Genomic DNA, 18748 nt, shown 5'->3' with positions numbered 1-18748 from the left:
GCTCTAACGTTGGCAAGATAAATTGCACATATAGACTTTTGTTCACAACGCCAACTGTTTATAAATTAGAATATAATCCATATATCTCCAGTTCTAAATGCAAATTAATTGTTACGTTGCAGAAAAACCACAAATGATCTAAAGAACGCTTACAAAGGTAGTCTTGTGTGGTTTTGAGTTTGTCTTCCCCAAAGTAGATCAGCCTTTTGGCCCACAGCACCAAATAACCCTAGCTTTAGTACTAACACCTTTCCTAACACGATCTTCTATTTCACTGCATCCTTCTGCGGAATCCGGTAACGTATTCAGCAATCAGAAATCTAATTACCCGGAGATGTTAGGTCAAATAGGTCTCGCGTTCGGTTGCGTTAACTATCTAACGACGCCGAGCGAGGCGATAAAAACGTCCCCAGCCGTGTCTAGACAAAAGATCCATCCAGAAGACTCGACGTCTTCCAGGGAGAAGCTACCGATACCGAGGAAGGCGTCGCCGGAGGATAAGACGCCGTCACCGAGCGCGTTCGAAGCGATACAACCGAAGATCTCCGCGCATCTGGCGAGCCAATGCACGCCGACGACCGAGTCGAAAACGATGACGTTATACGGCTACAATGCAGCAGCGAAACTTCCGTTCGCGTTCTCCCACGCGAAGGCGGCGTGCCGCGGAGGGGAGAGGAGGAGCCTCCGAGCCATCAAGCCGGTGGTGACAGGTCGGATGGTGCGCAGTGCCTCGTCAGGGGCGGCGAGCTCGCATGCGCCGCCCGCCCAGCTTTTAGCTCGACCGCACTCGCCAGGTCCGCACCCTTGGGAGCCTCCTTCTTTAAGTCCTTAATGGACGCGTGTTGTAAAACAATCCAGAAGTTATTATCATTGATTTTTAACAAACTCCTTAATTATTTTAGTCCTTTACAACCTTATTAGTTTCTGTTATTTATTGTGTTTCACTTCCTTACTCCGTGGTATGTTACTTATTATTTAATTAGATACCAAATAATACACTGGTGTTTTTCCTTTAATGTTCGAAGTTTTGGATTATTTTACAGCACCATTCAAATTGGCAGTTTAAAAAAAATATCAAAAAAACATTTAGATGTAGCAAATTATCTTGACTATTCCTTAGAAGGAAGCTTCCGAATTGTAGAAAAGTAAACATGAATGCATCACTAATAAAATTACAAGGCTTTACAGAACCACGAAGGAAGAAACAGAGTATACATGAACACAATCACATTGAGCTTCTGCCAATCAAATCACTTTTTACGACTAACATTAGAGTCAGGCCAGCCAGATATGGCAGTAAACGGAGCTGAGAAAATAACCTTCCATTCTCTTTCTTACTTATGGTACCGCCGTTTAAAAGAAAGAGATTGGGAAATATCTCCAGCTTCGACAAGATATGTCAGTCTTCTGCCATATTTGGCTAGCCGGACTATAACACTAACACTGTATTGCACATTATTGTACACATTAACCAACCGCTGAATTTGCTGTGACATTATAATTCATATCCATAAACAATAACAGCTAAAATTTAACACGTATTTTAAATATTTACGAGAATAACCATTTTTGTACATGGCAGCATGAAAAGAAATCGTTTGATGAGTTAAAATAGTGCATCTTAGTAAATAGAAGAGGTTTAGCAGCTTATAGAAGAAGTTAAATTTGATTTTTTAATTTAATCGGGTGCTGGAACGGATGTTTTGAATAATATCATTATTATCCATAAAACATTTAGTAAAAAGAGAATGACAATAAAATTGACAATGACCAAGAACATATGTGTCGAAGTCTAGTCAAAGGTCCCACTTTGTCGCTTACCATAAGGACGAGATTTGCTTGTATCATGATACGAATAACCTGTCAAAGCGTCTTTATGGCAAGCGACAAAGTGAGGCGTTTTGCCAGCCGCGGACACATATAATAAACAACTTATAAAAAAAAAAAAGTAAAAGTTTATGGGTGAAAATAATACAACAAAAGCTAGTACATATTTGGCGGTGACACGAGTATAATTTTGTTTAGGTAAGTATAAAAGATTCCTATAAGAAATATTTGTTCACCTTCAGCTTTTACCTAGTCAAAAAGAAAAATGCAAACTTTATAATGAGAATATGATATCATAAATCGATCGTTATTTTTGATCTATCGTACAAATCTGATAGTCAGTTGTCTTTATCAGATGTTGGTATTTTTTTGTCTATTTCATTAATATTTTATGAATTATAATGATATTAATGATACTTCAGGCGTTCTGTCACCTCCTTTATTTGAGCACGACAGCTTCTAATAAAACAGATCGTAAAGTTTCACGAGAACTCCAGATTTAGTTGCAGTTTGTTAAATAAATAGATTAAAGCTTTAGAATGACAATAAATAGAGAAGCTAATCGCTTCAACAATAGATAAATATATTAGTATACCTAGACAACACCATAACTAAATACTTACTGAATTTTAATATAATAATTTTGAAGACATTAAAGTTAAAGTAACATCAATTTTATTGCTATGCCCTTGTAGGGCATAATATTATGTATAAAAGCGCAATCATTGTTTTTGAGTTAAAATAGTTTTGAGTACTAAGTAGTACATTCAAACTACTTTCAGACACTTTTAGGCAGTTGTTTTCACGTGGTATAATTCAAAGAACAATTGAATGGTATGAAATTGTGAAAATGTTATGACAAATTAAGTGACATACCTAAGTAGTGCATATATAATTGCTTTCCGTCGTATTTTCTCGGAAACGTTCGTCTTTGTCATGCTACTTCAGTCAACGTCAGTACTTTTTGTACCGAGACTGACTGAAATAGCAAGATACGTTCGTAGGTACTTTTCCGTGAAAAAAATATGGAAAATAATTATGCACTACGTCTGTACTTAGTTCAAAAAACATTATTTGTTTATTGACAAACTGAAAATTTGAATAGTATGACATTCAATTCAAGAAACTTTACTTTAGTGAGTAAAGTCTACATGGCGTAGTCAACCGCACATTTACACAAAATCTTTAGTATTTTCTTATTACAGGAGGCGATAGCTCGGGCCGCGGCGTGGTGTCACTGCCGGGCAGTCCGCGCGGCATAAACTCCTCAGTCCCGGTGGTTGGGTCAGCCGAGAGCCTCGTTACTAGGGTACGTACTATACACAGATACTTTACTTATCTATATATATCAACTGCATAGGACGACAACTATTGCTCAGTATTAGAGCGTTTTCACATTGTCCGATCCGATATCGGATGTAAGATCCTACATCCGCGTAGTCAGGCCGCGGGGGCGGGCGCGCCCGGGCGCCGTCTTTAGCGGTCACGCACACTACAACAAGCATTATGCCTACACGTACGCACCCAAACAAATATTATCGGTCCGAAAGCTGACGGGGGGGCTCCAACATGGCTGATTTATCGAAAGCGCCTTTCCGATATAGGATGTCGGAAGGCGCCTATGACAAAAACAGCTGCAGGAGAGTGCCTACATACATTTTATTTATTTTTTTAAGCTTAAAGTAAGAACAAGAGAACTTGTGCTCAGAATAAACCCTTATTCCTTAATCCTCTGTCCAGGTTTTAGCTGAACAAGGTCTGGCGGCGTACTGTGACGCAGAATTCGTGAGGAACACCTCGCGGGAGATGCAGGAGGCGCTTGAGATGACGCAGGAGCAGATGGACAGGTAAACTGGGACCTTTTTTATGCGCAAAGACAGTCCCACGAAATCCATGTTTTAAAATTCATTCGTCATCTCTATTGCTATTGCAGATCTCTAGTAGGAAACAGGTATAGAGATAAACATTTATATTTGGTGCAATGGATTTCCTTAAAGACTGAAAAGAAAGATTGGATTGCGATAAAGGTGCCTTAACCTTGTTTTCTCTTCGAACCTTTCACTAAGTACTTGTTTGATGTCTACGAAAGTTAATAGAGAGGTTGTGTGTAGCTGCATTTTACCCCCAATCCCCTGAATTATTTTTAGTAATAGGTACCTACTTATTAAACCATAACTTTTTCTTCAGAAGTCTTTGATTAGCGTAGCTTCCCGTTATAGATATTTTTCAATTGATGGTGAGTTTAAAGTAGTGACTTGGTATAAGTAGGTTTGTCATGTCTTCTGTATACTTCTGTCTTCGCCGATTTCATTTTTCATACCGGTTACATTTTTACTTTTTATTGGCTACCTATTCTGAGAGAATTTATCAGGAAAATTCACACAGGTAACGAGTATACTAGTACTAAAATTTGACTTCTTTTTATAGGGCGGCACACCAACTCATGATTCAAGAGAGAAATATAAAGCAAGCCCAAAACCAGCCTCAAGTTGTAAGTATCTACTTCAGCACTGTGGGGTCGATAACACCATAAAAAACCACGTCCAAGCATCATCCGAACGCACTAACTGAATGTCATTCTTACCACGAATTGTCCTTGTATTTAACCAAATACTAGTTCCAGTGTTTGTTAATGTTCTATGACCCCTTGATGATCAGTCAGAGGATGTCCATTGTCAACACAGCCCTCCGCCGTCAAAACTGTTGGTATGAGCTTAGCGCTTGAGGTCGATCCAGTTTTTTCCTGTAGACGACAATTCCAGTATGGCTTGTGTGTATATAGTTACCTACATACCTACCCTCACAGCTGTGAAACCCTTAGGCAAAATTTTTCCAAATAATTAACTATATATTTAATGAAATGGTAACTTAGCCTACTCTAACTTTCAATATTTTTGGCTGGAAGATCCAACAAAACCGAGAGGTTAGTTATGAACTTTCTAAAATTCATAAATTAATTAGGTGGACTGCATTACTGGTGTCGTATCATGATAGTCGGTATCTACTTAACTGTACATATACTCCTCAAAAATTAAGATCAGAGGATTGCTTTTCAATTCAATTCAATAAGTACCTATGTTCAGTCGTAGGTTTTTTCAGTAAGAAACATTTCGAGGTTAACATTTTTTCAATGGTGAAATCGGCCCCTCTTTATAAACCTACCTGTAGTTCCCAAGCGCACAGAATTTAATGAATGTATAGGCTAACATTTGGGCTGTTCCAGGGCGATATGCTAGCTCGCCACCCTTACCAGCCACCAACCATGCCCCCACCCTTCAAGCCGTTATAGCAGAGAGTGGCCGCGCCTCACAAGATGGCGGACACGAACAAAATGGCAGCCAAGATGACGCCGCGCCGCGGAATGGCGGCAATGGCGCGAAACACCACAAACAGCACAAGAGGAAGAGAAAAAGGAAACCAGTATTGGTATAGTGTATTGAAATATGTTTGAGATGTGCTCAAATTTTTATTTGTTGCTTAGGAAGTAGAAACTATTCCCCGATTCTGGCCCCACCTCTCAGTGGTCACCGATCCTGACCCCAGGGCCGATCCACCGGCCCCGGTGAACCTACAAAAAAAAAAAAAAAAAAAAAAGCCCCCCATTTGAATTGATTGCGCTAGGTCTCAGCAGTGCCCGGCGCCTCCTTCAGGTACTTACGAAATACGCTAATTAAACAATACACCTTGCTCACCACGGTAACAATAGGCTTATCGACCCTTTTCTATTGTTCGATCTCGACTCGGGCGCGTTATTGTGTTACCGAGAATACTACCTGGACCCTTCACCCACCGACGTCTTCATTCATGCCTTCTTTATGTGTGTTTTATACTGTAGGTGTTTGTGATAGGTATTAGCGATAGGTATTTGCAATAGGTATTAACGATAGGTATTTGCAAAAGGTACTTATTTGCGATGCATTATCTTATTATCTTACAACCTCTTGGAGCTATTTCGATTTATAAGGAATACAGTTCTAACCTAACCTAACCTAATTAGAATTTACACAAGTAATCCGTCGGTAGCCTAAACTAACCTAAACCTTCTTTTACCAAACCTAATTTGACCAAACCTAACTAAAATCAACCTAACTTCTCATTTCAAACTAACCTGCTTTCACCTAGTCTTCGTTCAAGTTATGTTTTAACCTAAATACCTAAACTTCTTACCTATCCAAACTAAAGCATCCTACATATCGTATACATACTTACCTATATTGTGCATATTGTATTGTGTTATTTTATTTAGTCTTACCTATTTCTAACTCATTATTTTTGTCTGCGATAAATGCAATTCAACCTAATGTAGCCTTTTTTATTCTTAAACTATTCTATCTTCTTAAACTTAGTATGTAAGTATGTCTCATTATCTAATACTATACAGTTTATTTTCACATACATTTTTATGTTCTTTGTAACACGATAGAAAGTAAACTCGTAGCTACTTGTTTCTTTGTATTATTAAAATAATAACTAGGCGTGTGAGGCATTTCTTGTGCACTTGTTTTCATTGTTATAACAGCTTAATTGCTTTATTGATAGACGTCTATTATATTTTATGCTGACAATGGATTATTATGTGGATATAATTTGGGTTTGAGTACAGGGAGCGTCTGTTTAGATGAACTTGTTGAGACATGTTACTTTGTATGATTTTAAAAAAAATAACGAGACGTGTCAACTGGTTTCAACATGATTTAGTCTAATACGTCGGCATTTCTTGTGTGTTGGTATTCATTGTTATAACAGCATAATTGCTTTATTGGTAGACATCTATTATATTTTATACTGACAATGGATTTATTGTTTCCTATTATGCTTTTGAATTTGGGTTTTAGTAAAGAGAGCGTCTGTATTAGATGAACCTGTTGAGACATGATTTGAACGATACTGTATCCTGCTCACTATCACAGTATAAAAGCCGAAGAGAAATGGCTTTGAGTAAGTATTACTGTCGTGGCAGTCCTCTGTATCAGAGCTCCTTGTATCTACTGCAGTATATAGAAATATAGTGTTAATTCAACAGTGAAGTGTTTAAGTGTTTATAGAAAGACCCAACAATGGATGTAAGTATGTCTTTTATTACCGTAACTTACTTTGTTTTGTTTTCACTTGTGTTCTTTGTGTTTTAATTATCAAGATCGTAGACAGTGTGTAAATTATTGTTTTATATTGTTTCAGTTCACTGAAAATACTTTCAAGAACTATTACTACCCGGATGATAATAAAGACGAATCAAGCGATGAAGAGGGTACGCTTGGTCTCAAAGTTAAACAAGCCATCGCAAAGAAACGTTCAGGAAACAATATCGATAGCTTCTTTGAACGACCTAAAAAGCAGTCTAAAGTTGTGAAACGGTCTTCAAATGTGAGCATAAGTTCACCAGACGGTGTTGCAAACTTGTCATCCGGACAAGACGACGGGGCCTATGCATCACATTTGATTAAAATCGAGATATATGATATGCATAAAATCAAAAACGTCCCACCCATGGAACACTGGAAGCATGCGGACTTCAGATTGAAATATTTTGCGTTGGAAGACGATTTGGAGCTACAAAATACGCGAAATATTATTTATAACATAACAAAGCAATTAGCTTCTAAGGACAGTAGTGTGAAATATTTTATAGATAATAAGAAACAGTGATAGTTATAATTATTAATGATAGTAGTAGCTTAATGATTGTGTTAACGTATTTCTCATTTTTTACCTCTCCTTAAGTACTTTTCCATGTAACAGATTTTTTTGTGTCGTCTCGTTTTTTAAGTAACAAAGAATGTTAAGAAATATTTTGTAAATACTAAGATTAAAAAAAAAAATGTGTGGTTTAAAAGGTCTTTGTATTATATGAAAAAATAAAAAATCTTATTTAAGTACACATATTATTTTATTTCACAAAAAATGTTTTAAACATATTCCTTAATATAAGGTCATTACATACAGAATTATCAGAAAACAAACTTAGCATATCTGTCATAGTTTTTCCATGATATTTAAAATACAAATAAACTAGACAATATTCACCACAAACTGAAGTAAAATGGTTTTGAAGAGGTTTATTGTTATAAAACCACTGTCTGGTGTTTCTTTTTAAAAATAAGTTATGGTAACCTGAAGGTTTCCGTCCGAAGGAATCAAAATATTCTCCTATACCAGTAACATCAATGTGTATGGCAACCCAGTGGGAGCCTGGTTTCGTGTCAGGGTCCAAATTACTAACAATAAAGACAGGTAGATCGACCCAAACAGGTATTTTGTTAGCAGCAAAAACATTTGATTCAAAAAGTGGGTTTAATTTCTTCATACAAAATTGAATCTCATTAGTATCCATAATTACTTAATTAATAACAATTTATGTCTTGATGATGCTGCAAACAATGACTACAACAAAATAAAGTAAACGAAAGAAAACATTGTATTTATATAATTATGTTTTTCAACTATTATAATCTACAGATACATCACGGTTTTTGTTTATTTCAATAATGTTGTCAAATTCTGCATACACGATACAATTAATGGTGCTAGTTAGAGCCGAATCAAAGCGTACTTCTATCCGAACACTTCCATGTCTAACAAGATTCCAGTGTGAAGTTGAACTAGCAGATAAATCAGGGGTTAAATCAAAACATAACAAACAATATCCTCCACCATAATCCGTTCTACTTATTCCATTACCTTCGTTGTGAAAATGAATACCAGTTCCAGAAAATAAGGTATGATATGCCGCCGCTATTAAACCAGAACTAAATGACGGTTGTAATGTTTTAGAAGGAATTTCATGACCATCTACAAACAAGCTAAATGAATTCATATTATAATTTTGAAAATTAAATGGATTCAAAGCTAAATTTCCATTAAAACCTGAATTTGATACAAATCCAATAATACAGCGTTTAGGAATTTGTCCGAGAAATATATTATCCAATGTTTTACCCTGGACCCCTGTTGGTATTGTGAGAACCTTAACTTCTGCTCTCGTAATGGGGTACTTCGCAGTCGTTGTTGCCAATACTTTTTGATGGGCTAACAAAACGCTAGGATTGATTTTTGTTCTTCTAACAATGAGACTAGCATCTGTTATTTGTACTTTAAGTTTTTTATCTTGATGACAAAGTAAATTAAATGATTCTTTTGATCGGACTAACTTAATACGCAATTCAACACCATTTATCAAGAATTTCTCTTGGTTAAATATATCGCCATGCAAATGTCCAATCATTTCCACTTCCTTACTCTCTTTGATAAATTCTAGTCTTTTCTGAAATCCTTTGTTGTTGGCGTCAACGGTATCCATAAAACCTGGGGTATCCTCATACCATAACCCACAAGTAAGATGGGTTTTTTTGGCTGCCGGTCCATAGTTGAGAAGATTTTCCATATAAGCACGGTAAGCATATGTATTGTTTGGGGGTGATATGAGTTTTTGATTTAAATATACATCAAGTTGGTTGAAAAGGGAATGTAACCAGTTATTGGTGGGTCCAACTCCGGCATCTGCTTTTAATTTTGTCCCATCTTGATTCAATACTTTAGCAGTAATATGTAACATTGTGTGTGATAGATCAATGTAGTCATCTCCTGATCCAGGTACTTGAAATTCAATGGGGCCATCATCACTTAAAGATGAAATTGGTTTGTAATGAATCCAATGTCCGCTTTCAATACTTGTTTGAGTTGATGGAAGGGCAAATATATCTAATTCAGATTTTGCACATTCACATGAATGACTGTGTAGAAATGACATTATTTAACTTGAAAATATATCGTTATTTTTATTATTATTTCTACTTCCTCTTCGTCGCGATGCTTTTCGAGTAATGAGCGGTTCTCTTCTTTTATTCGACATTTTATACCCAGATCCTGACATGAGAGAATCAATTTTTTCATCAGCCTTTCTTTTTAGGTTAGCGCTCGCTTCCTTAAATCGTGATCGAATGGAACTATCCATAGGACGAGAATTTACCATATCAGTTAACAAACCAACCCCTGCCCCTAAGGTTTCTTTTCCAATGGTTTTTAAACCGCTAGATAACAAAGGGAGCACTGATCTAAATAGTCCACCCAAAAAACTGCCTATACCATGTCCTCGTTGATATGGAACTCCCTTATAGACAATACCTATCCCAGAGCCGGCTTGGTGTGAATAATAATGTTCGTAAGGACAAGAGACTGACGATCTGTTGTAAATCATTTTACTCGTTGAAAGTGTAGCTTCACGCAAGAAGATCCAAATTGAAATGGTACTCTGACACCAGTCGTTGTTCTTATATCTATTTCAATGGTATCGAACTCTCTTCGTAAAACTGGTACATAATGAGCGGGTGAGAAGATGTGAGTTTTATAAGCTCCATAAATGAACTTAGTTGGATCTAAAGGTATTATTCTGAGTAATGAAGTAATAACATCTCCGACTACTTGTGGGTGTATTATATCAGTATAAACAAATATTTGAGATGGTAAACCTAAATATAAATTTGCAGGGCTTTTTCCTAATGTATTTTGTTTTAAATTTGTTTTCGGTTTAAAACCCAATTGCAGACTTAGTATCGGAGTTGTAATGATAGATGTTATTTCTTTATTTGTTGTTGCTATTCCAACCAGTTTTGTTAATCCATCATATCGAAATTTTACGTTATTTTTTAACTGTGGGTTTTCATTAAACGCTTGAAGAAAATGATCTATATTATCATATGTAGTGGCTGGTATATGAGTTTTTATATCCACTATTTTTGTAGTTTTATCGGTGGGTGATAACACCTTTTTCTTTAAATAAATGATGTTTTCGTGCTCTTGAACATTATACATGGAACAAGGATATTGAAATTCCACCAACCCAACTACCCATTCTCCATCCAATTTAATGGTCTTTGGTAATTTAGTTAAGAAATGTGCAGTCGTGTTATCCGTGTAGTAATCTGATGAACTATTACTTAACAAAGTTAGATAAAAACTATTTTCACTCATATTTTCTTTAAGTTTGATTCAGGTATCCAAGAATTAAATTTATTAGGATAACCTTGCCACTTAACTAGTATTTCCTTTCTGCCAGCAACTCGACGCGAGCGTATTATTTTATCAATTTTATACTCGTTGGAGGGGAGGTAAGTTACCTTTTGTAATTCTTTAGAATAAAATGTACCAATGATGGGTTCACCTTCTAAATCCTTTATTGTATAAACAACTCGTGGCGATCTGTTAATAATCGAATCAATAATAAATATTTCATCACTCCAATTACTTTCATAACCTTTTTGAAACACATGCTTATATTTAGTGATTCTAACATGATCACCTACATTTAGTTTTTTAGTTTCTAATGAAATTTGCCTATCTTTTTTGCGATCATATAAATTACACCAAACAGTCATAATATTATTAGAGCTAACATCAACTGGGCGCATTTTAATGCTAGAATGATAGCTATGGTTGTAAGAATGTAGAAGATCTTGTAATATATTTGTGTAGTTATATGTATTCTTATGAGTGAAGTAACGCCACATTTTCATTTTAAGTGTTCTTTGAAACCTTTCTACTATACTTGCTTTAATGTCGGGGTTATTAGTGGTATAATAATTAATATTTTTGCTCTTAAAGTAATCTCTAACCGCCTTTGAAACAAATTCTGTACCTTTATCAGATTGGATGTGACGGGGAACAGAGTTGGCTTCAGTAAATATGCTTTCAAAACATTGTTTAACAGTTGCTGAATCCTTCTTCTTCATGGCTCTTGCAAAAGCATATTTACTGAACACATCAATAACACAAAGAATATATTTGTACCCATCATTATATTGACTATAAGTACTCATATCACTTAAATCAGCTTGCCAAAGTTCATTAAAGTTCGAGAGAATGTATTTATTTCTAGTAAATCGTCTATGAATAGGTTTATGCAGCGTGTGCGTATCTTGAGATTGTAACCATTTTTTCACTTCCTCTTTGTTCATTTGACCTTTCATTTCCTTTGATAAATTATTTAAACTGCTATAGCCAGCTGGATTAGAGACGTCATAATAGATTCTGTTAATATCTAATAAGGAGTCCATCTTTCCCACTCTATTTTCTTTCCGGATCGCTTTTGCTCCCGTGTAGCAAGAGGCGTAGAAGTGTTATTATCTTTATCTGTTGAGGCTCTCGTCTTCACAGATGTGGAGGGGGTAAAGGGTTCAATCAAAGGAGTACCATTAATAAATGCTAAATTTGTAGGATTACCTATGCATGACCTAGGAACTTCGATATCTTTTAAAAGTAAAGCAAACACTTCCCATCCAATTGGCTTAGGACGTTTAAGACATCTAACGGTGTCGCTTACCAAATCAGTAATATTACTATTTTGAATGGTTTGGTTATTTATAACAACTTCACCAGTCTGTTTCCACCAAATTTTCGGTTTACTTGAAACAATGTAATCTAACAACGTTCGAGCTTTTTTTTCATAAGATTTAGGTAATATGTTTATAATTTTTGACGGACTAATTGGCATTAGTTCTTGATTTATTTCGCCAGGTGGTGTATTAAACGATGACGGTGTGGCTGCTTCAGTTACATTATCTGTAACTGACTCATTATTTTCAATCTCCTCCTTTTTGTTCACTTTTGTTTTTATAATATCATTACTTTCGTTGATGACTTGATCTACCCCCTCCATCACGATGGGTATTCTAAACGGTTTTCGATCTGTTTCAATAAAATGTAGAAATCTTTGTAATGCTTGAGAATATAACGTCCACTTTTCGCGATCATTTATTTTACTTTTAAGGATTTTTTGCATCTCTCCATCTAGCCGAGATGAGGAATTTTCGGGTGGACTCTCATTCCGTTTCAGCCTTTCAATAAAATCTGATTCAACTAATAACATTTTTTTTGTGTTTTCCATTTTGTTTATGATAAAGAGTTCACTAAAGCACTTAAAACTGCACCTAAAATAATAGGTAGAAATGCACCTCCTTTTTGAACTATAACAGTTTTTCTTATTTTATGTTTCCCTTTCGAAACTAATTTTCTTAAAATATCTTTATATTTTTTTAGTTTCGTCTTTTCTTTTTTTTCTAATGGAATTTTCCCATTTAGGACGTTATAAATGCACTCACAAATAATGTTGATCTCTTCATCGTCACAAGATTTAAGTAACGCAGTACGATATTTGGGTTTAAGCAACTGCAATGCTTCAAGTAAATGTTTATATGTGTTTACTCTTGCATGCATCATGTAGAACTGACTAAAATATGGTGATTTTTATCATATTTAAACCCCTTTTTAGGTACATACACTGTGCAATGCCCATCAAACGGAAATATTTTTGTTTTAAAACGGCATATGTCATTTGTATTTTGTTTCAGGTCAATCATGAGGTAACCATGAGCCTCCTTTGTAGCATCTTTGTAGGCTTCGTCCACAAACTTTGAGTTTTCTGGGTAAACTTGTCGTGACAGGTAGCGTATTTGAGTTTTATCCCTGGGATTTTTAAAAAATACAATGTAGCTTGTATTCAATGAAATATCACGTTGCCCTCTACCTTGATGAAATACGTTTTGTGTAATATAAAAAACACTTAAGTTTCTATGATGACTACCCTTCGTAAAAATGTCAACGATTCGTCCATCTGATTCTCTCATCAAATCATCTATAATAAGAAGTTTAGGTTTCTTCCCATCAAAAATTGAAAAATCTGGTATTCCTTGACTATAATTTACATTTTCCAGATTGTAGAGAGGTTGCATTTCATCATAACACCAAATAATTTCATCAAATTCAACATTACATATCTCTTTGGAGTTATTCAAAAAGTTTGTAACAAATTGCGTTTTACCACACCCACTAGGACCTGCGACAATGGTAGTGAAAGGATGATAAAAGTGAATCATTATTAGATATCGTAATCTATGTGTATGTGTGTGGGTGAGTGTTGATATGTTAACGGATGGACTTTAAATGGTAATATTCAGAAAGATGATTACTATTTAAACAACTCAGATATAGTAGACAAAAAAAAAACAAAATGATTACGTAAATTTTTTTTTTTATTATTTAGGATTACACTTTAAACATTATTTTTTTTGTTTCATATTTACAAAAATACCTTAAAAGATACAATAAAATAAAATTCATACATTTTTTTACATGTTTACAAGTAATACCTTAAAAATATACAATGTACAAACAATAATTTGGAATTCGAATGTTCTGTGTGATTATATTACAACTTTGAAACTTTTTCATTATTGCGGTATTTTATAATGACCCCACGCTAGAGTGTCAGAAGAGTTTTCTAATAAGTACCGTTTTGTATCTTCATGCGATAATGATATTTTTTTTATTTTTTGAGTGAATATTATATGTTTTATAGACTTAAATCTTAGCATTTGAGCGCGTTGCAAATTTTTATTAAATAAACACGTTTTGTAATTGTCAAGAGTAAATTTTTTTGTAACACATTTATTGACTCCTTTAGCTTTTGATAAAACACCATATTTTTCAGTTTTCTCATCATTCTCATCATATTTTTCAACATCTAAGGTATACATTTTAGATCTCAGACCTACGAACTCTTTTAAAATTCTACCATTATTTTCATCTTTGAAAAACCCTAATCGCTTTTTATTTATTAACGGCAAATCATATTTATTGTTAGGAGGATAGTCAGATGTATCAAAATATAAATTAAGATCTGATTTTATATCTGCGTAATAATTTTCCGTGAAAATTTGATATACTAAGCTATCAGTATCTGTATAAAGAAGCTTAAGATTGTCTGGATATTTGGTTTTCATGTAGCTGTATTGAAAGTCATACATCAAAGTTTTCGATATATCTAATACGCAAAATCCCAGATAAATCGGTTTATTATAAAATATTTTAGTTTTATTCAATTGAACGGCCACTAAATTCTCAGAGAATATGGATAAACTATGGAACTCAGGTTTCGCTATCAAAGATTGAACCCCCTGCGTTTTTCCTCGATTTTCCCAGTGATTTAATAATTTGACATTTACGCGTTTTGCAACATTTTCCATGGTCTTACCGAACACTGAATTATTCATTAGTTTAAAGAAATCTTTTTCAAAATCGGATGATGCCTGTGATCGCATGTGGGTGTTCAAATCTATGTAACTTTTTAACCACATAGACTGCTGAAATTTAAGAATGCGATGGATTTTACTCAATTTCAAACCATTCTTCAAACACTGTTTTAGATTTCTATAATGAATGACATAATTCGTTTTTTTATTTAAATTAGGAATTAATTTTTTTTCTTTGGAATTACCCAAACAAACGTTTTCAGGACAAAATGGCAAATCTGAATGAGAGTCATGCAACTCGTTAGGGTATTCGAGATCAACTTCTAAAATTAAACCATGATCAGCGTCATCAGATATATTAAAGTCAGTATCTGTATTTACCCATTCAAATTTACCGGTAGGAAGACATTGAGACATAGCCCACCCGTAAAGGTTATTTGCATCAAAGTACATAAGAAATGACGATGGGATATTTTGATTATAATCTTCTAAAAAAATATTATTAGCCTTTGCGTATCTATTACTACATTGTGATATGCCACCTCGAATATTTTTTGATATAAAAGCTATTTTATCGATATCAGTTAGGAGTTCTAGTTTTATTTTTGTAGTTCTTAACATTGCATCCCAACTTAATCCCGGAGCAGTATAATAATGAGCGGGGTCTAATCCATACGTCTTAAGACAAAGGTTTCTAAAATTTTCAAATATATCAGTTAGTAATAGAACATCAGTTTTTAAATATAAATCAGAATAATCACCCATATTTTTGCATTGAAAATGAGACCAAACATCTTTTGCGTGATCATAATCCTCTTCTGAGATGTGACTATCAGACAAGGAACTAAAGAAATCATCTTTAGAGGGAAGAGCTGTTAAGTTTAAAGAATCGTATGATGACATGTGTTCATAGGGATAGACACCCTTTCGTAATAAGCGTTTAAAATCCTCCTCGTATGAAAAATTCAATTTTAATTCATGAAATTGTTCAGGCAACAAGTTTTTTGCCAATTTGTCAAGACTACTGGACATAAATTTAAGTGAATCGACAAATCTCAATTTAATTGTGCGATTATTTATTTGTAAGCTCTTAGAAAATGAAATGTATTTCTCTTTGTTCTCTGGAATCAGTTCAATGTCGCCTTCCGCCAAACCAAGCCCATGCACTATAAAATGACTATCATAGTTACACAAATTATGGAAAAATACAGGTACAAAATTAGGTGCCCTGTATTTTTCAGAACAAAATGTATGTGCCACTCCTTCATAAAGACCAGTATGGTAATTATAGGAAATGACTGAATCCTCGTTTAAATTTTTATCACAAATATAACATGTACTACTCTGAGCAATATGCAGATTATTTGCATTAGATAAAGACAATGGAGTTTTTACAAAAGTATTTCTCCTACAAATGGCCTTTAAGTCTTGTTCCATATACTTCATAAATTCCTGGGTGCAATTTTTGCCTTTATATGTTCTGTACACTGACAATTTATCATTATAAGAACATTTAATGTAGTATCCAAAACTATATACCTCATGTTTTTGTACATTTGTTGTTGAGGATGTAGTAGGATTAATTGTACCTGTTTGAATCGGGTTTAGAAAGGCCTCGAAATCAGCATAAATAACAAAAGGTACCCTTAATTTACGTTCATAATTATCGAAAGTAAGTATATTGGAGGAAACGTTTTCATTGAACCAGTTTTTCTTTTTATCCTGTTCTGAAGGTAAATGTGTACAAACATGGAAACAATCGTTTCTTTGATGATTCATTAAATTGTCGCGAGTTGTAAAGTTCGACAAACAACCATCACAAATATGTGCAGCATGCTGTGTATTTGATAATTGTTTAGATACTAACCTAGATAAATTTTTGATATAGCAATAATGCCCCTTACTGTCTTTGGATATGTACAATAAATTCAAGTGGGTAGCTTTTTTGCACTTTGTTAAGTGTAATGGGCCTACTACGTCATGTTTTTTACTTTTCGAATTGTATTCAAGACCAAAAACGTTTATACTTATATCATTCATTTTTTCAAATTTCTGAATATCTCCAACCTTAAGTGGGAAAGTTAAATTTCTAAAATTTAATTTATTTTTATGCGCTATATACGATTTCGCAGTGTTTGAACGATGACTTGTAGGTGGATACAAGCCTGACAATACAGCCCATCTAAAACATTCATGATCATTATTTTTTACATTAATAACTGCTTTTCTGTTCTGAATATCACGTGGTAATTCGATATAGGAAGAACCACGCAATGGATTAAATTTGTTTACATTGACATCTAGATAGTTAAATTTTACTAAACTCCATCCACTGTCCTTTCTCTCAAAGTTAAATAATTTTGATAATATATCTTTAACAACTGACTCGAAAATATCATCTTTGTCGCTGCTAACATCAACTACATTGTTACATAATTGGAAATCAAATGTATTATTTACTTGTTTGCTCTCTTGAGTAAAATCCGCATTCAAAATAAAGTTTACTTTTAATGCATGGTGATCAGTGAGGGAACGATCCAATAATGCAAAGATTTTATCTTTATTTCCTAGTAAAATGGATTCGGGAGTAAATGGTTGGTGAACATTTTCATTTAATAGTATTCTGTAAGTGGCCACCCTATTCTTAAAAGCATTTTCAATTAACTGAACATTAACCCATTCAATGTCAGCCCTTAAAACATTATTTTTGTGAAGATTACTATTTAAATGATTTTTAAAATATCTTTTAGAAACAAACTTATTACACACAGAACATTCAATTTCATGATTATTATTTGTACTCACAATGACATCGGGAACTGGTTCGGATGATGTTGATGCTACAGGTTCAGCAGCTGCTGAACGGTTTTTCTTCACCAAGAATTCTTCGGTCTCCAAAACTGCAGCTGTCCTTTTTACTCCCCGTCCTATTTGAGAAGATCTATAACAATACATAATAAACATAAATATCTTAATGTCAGATAAAATAAAAATAATTACTAAAACAGTTGGTTGTATATACTAACGTAAGTCTTTTCGACACTGCTGACAATAGGCCCGCATCATCAAAACTCCATCAATCACATCTGATGACTGAGTATTCCCCTTGGAATTTTTGATATGCCCATCACATGGTGTATAATACGGTATAATATCAGAATCTTCCAGTAACGAGTGAGGTAATTTGTTTGATATATACCACATTCTTATATTTCTATGAAAATATGCTAAAATAAATTCTTTACTTAATTCCTCAATCTTATCACGAGGCAAAGTGAGACCAATATGATAGTAAGTAAACACCATTATGCAAAGGATATCACAGTACAAGCAAGGCACCAAAACACTGAATGATATGAACTCGAGATACCCCGCTTATATAACCAGCACTCTCCCACCCCACGTTTATCCTAACAATAAGTTCTGGTCACAACAAGTTAGGAGGAACCCATCCTTTGTTAAACAGGTACTGGATAAGAGTTATAAACATGTATGAACAGGAATACTTTTACTTACGCCTCTCGATGTAGTTGGCTCACAAGACGGGCAGCCTCGCATAGATCTTCATTTTCTTCTATTTCTTCACAGAGCCTGATAAGTTCAAGATCGTAGACATCACAACTCAAAGAGTCCATTATGAAATGAGAAATCATACAGTGCTTACTTTCATTTAAATAGTTGACTACAGGTATAAGATTTCTAAGAGTGGGGACTGTAATCTTTACAAATGAGAAGTATTAAATTAAAACTTGTTGTAATGTGATACAATAAAAATAATCTGTTACATGGAAAATGTACTTAAGGAGAGGTAAAAAATGAGAAATACGTTAACACAATCATTAAGCTACTACTATCATTAATAATTATAACTATCACTGTTTCTTATTATCTATAAAATA

The 18748-nt window shown here is 34.3% G+C and overlaps 1 protein-coding gene across 5 annotated transcripts in view; it reads left to right on the top strand.

Annotated features, from left to right (window-relative positions):
* Positions 1 to 18748, top strand: part of LOC134801445 (voltage-dependent calcium channel type D subunit alpha-1-like) — a 133003-nt gene that overhangs the window by 108698 nt on the left and 5557 nt on the right. For 2 of the 5 annotated variants that reach the window (XM_063774014.1, XM_063774012.1), the window contains 5 exons: positions 123 to 157; positions 3033 to 3136; positions 3568 to 3674; positions 4255 to 4318; positions 5051 to 5241. In XM_063774014.1, the coding sequence (XP_063630084.1) occupies positions 123 to 157; positions 3033 to 3136; positions 3568 to 3674; positions 4255 to 4318; positions 5051 to 5116 (376 nt within the window). In that variant the 3' untranslated portion in view covers positions 5117 to 5241. Of the gene's footprint in view, positions 1 to 122; positions 158 to 309; positions 795 to 3032; positions 3137 to 3567; positions 3675 to 4254; positions 4319 to 5028; positions 5300 to 18748 lie in introns of those variants that run through there. The other 3 variants (XM_063774011.1, XM_063774010.1, XR_010145670.1) reach the window with 3 other exon arrangements.

The sequence above is a fragment of the Cydia splendana genome, chromosome 22, assembly GCF_910591565.1.
Source record: "Cydia splendana chromosome 22, ilCydSple1.2, whole genome shotgun sequence".
In the NCBI taxonomy this organism is placed as follows: Eukaryota; Metazoa; Arthropoda; class Insecta; order Lepidoptera; family Tortricidae; genus Cydia; species Cydia splendana.
The sequence above is the reverse complement of the archived record's forward strand: the minus strand, read 5'-3'. Positions and strand labels throughout refer to the sequence as shown.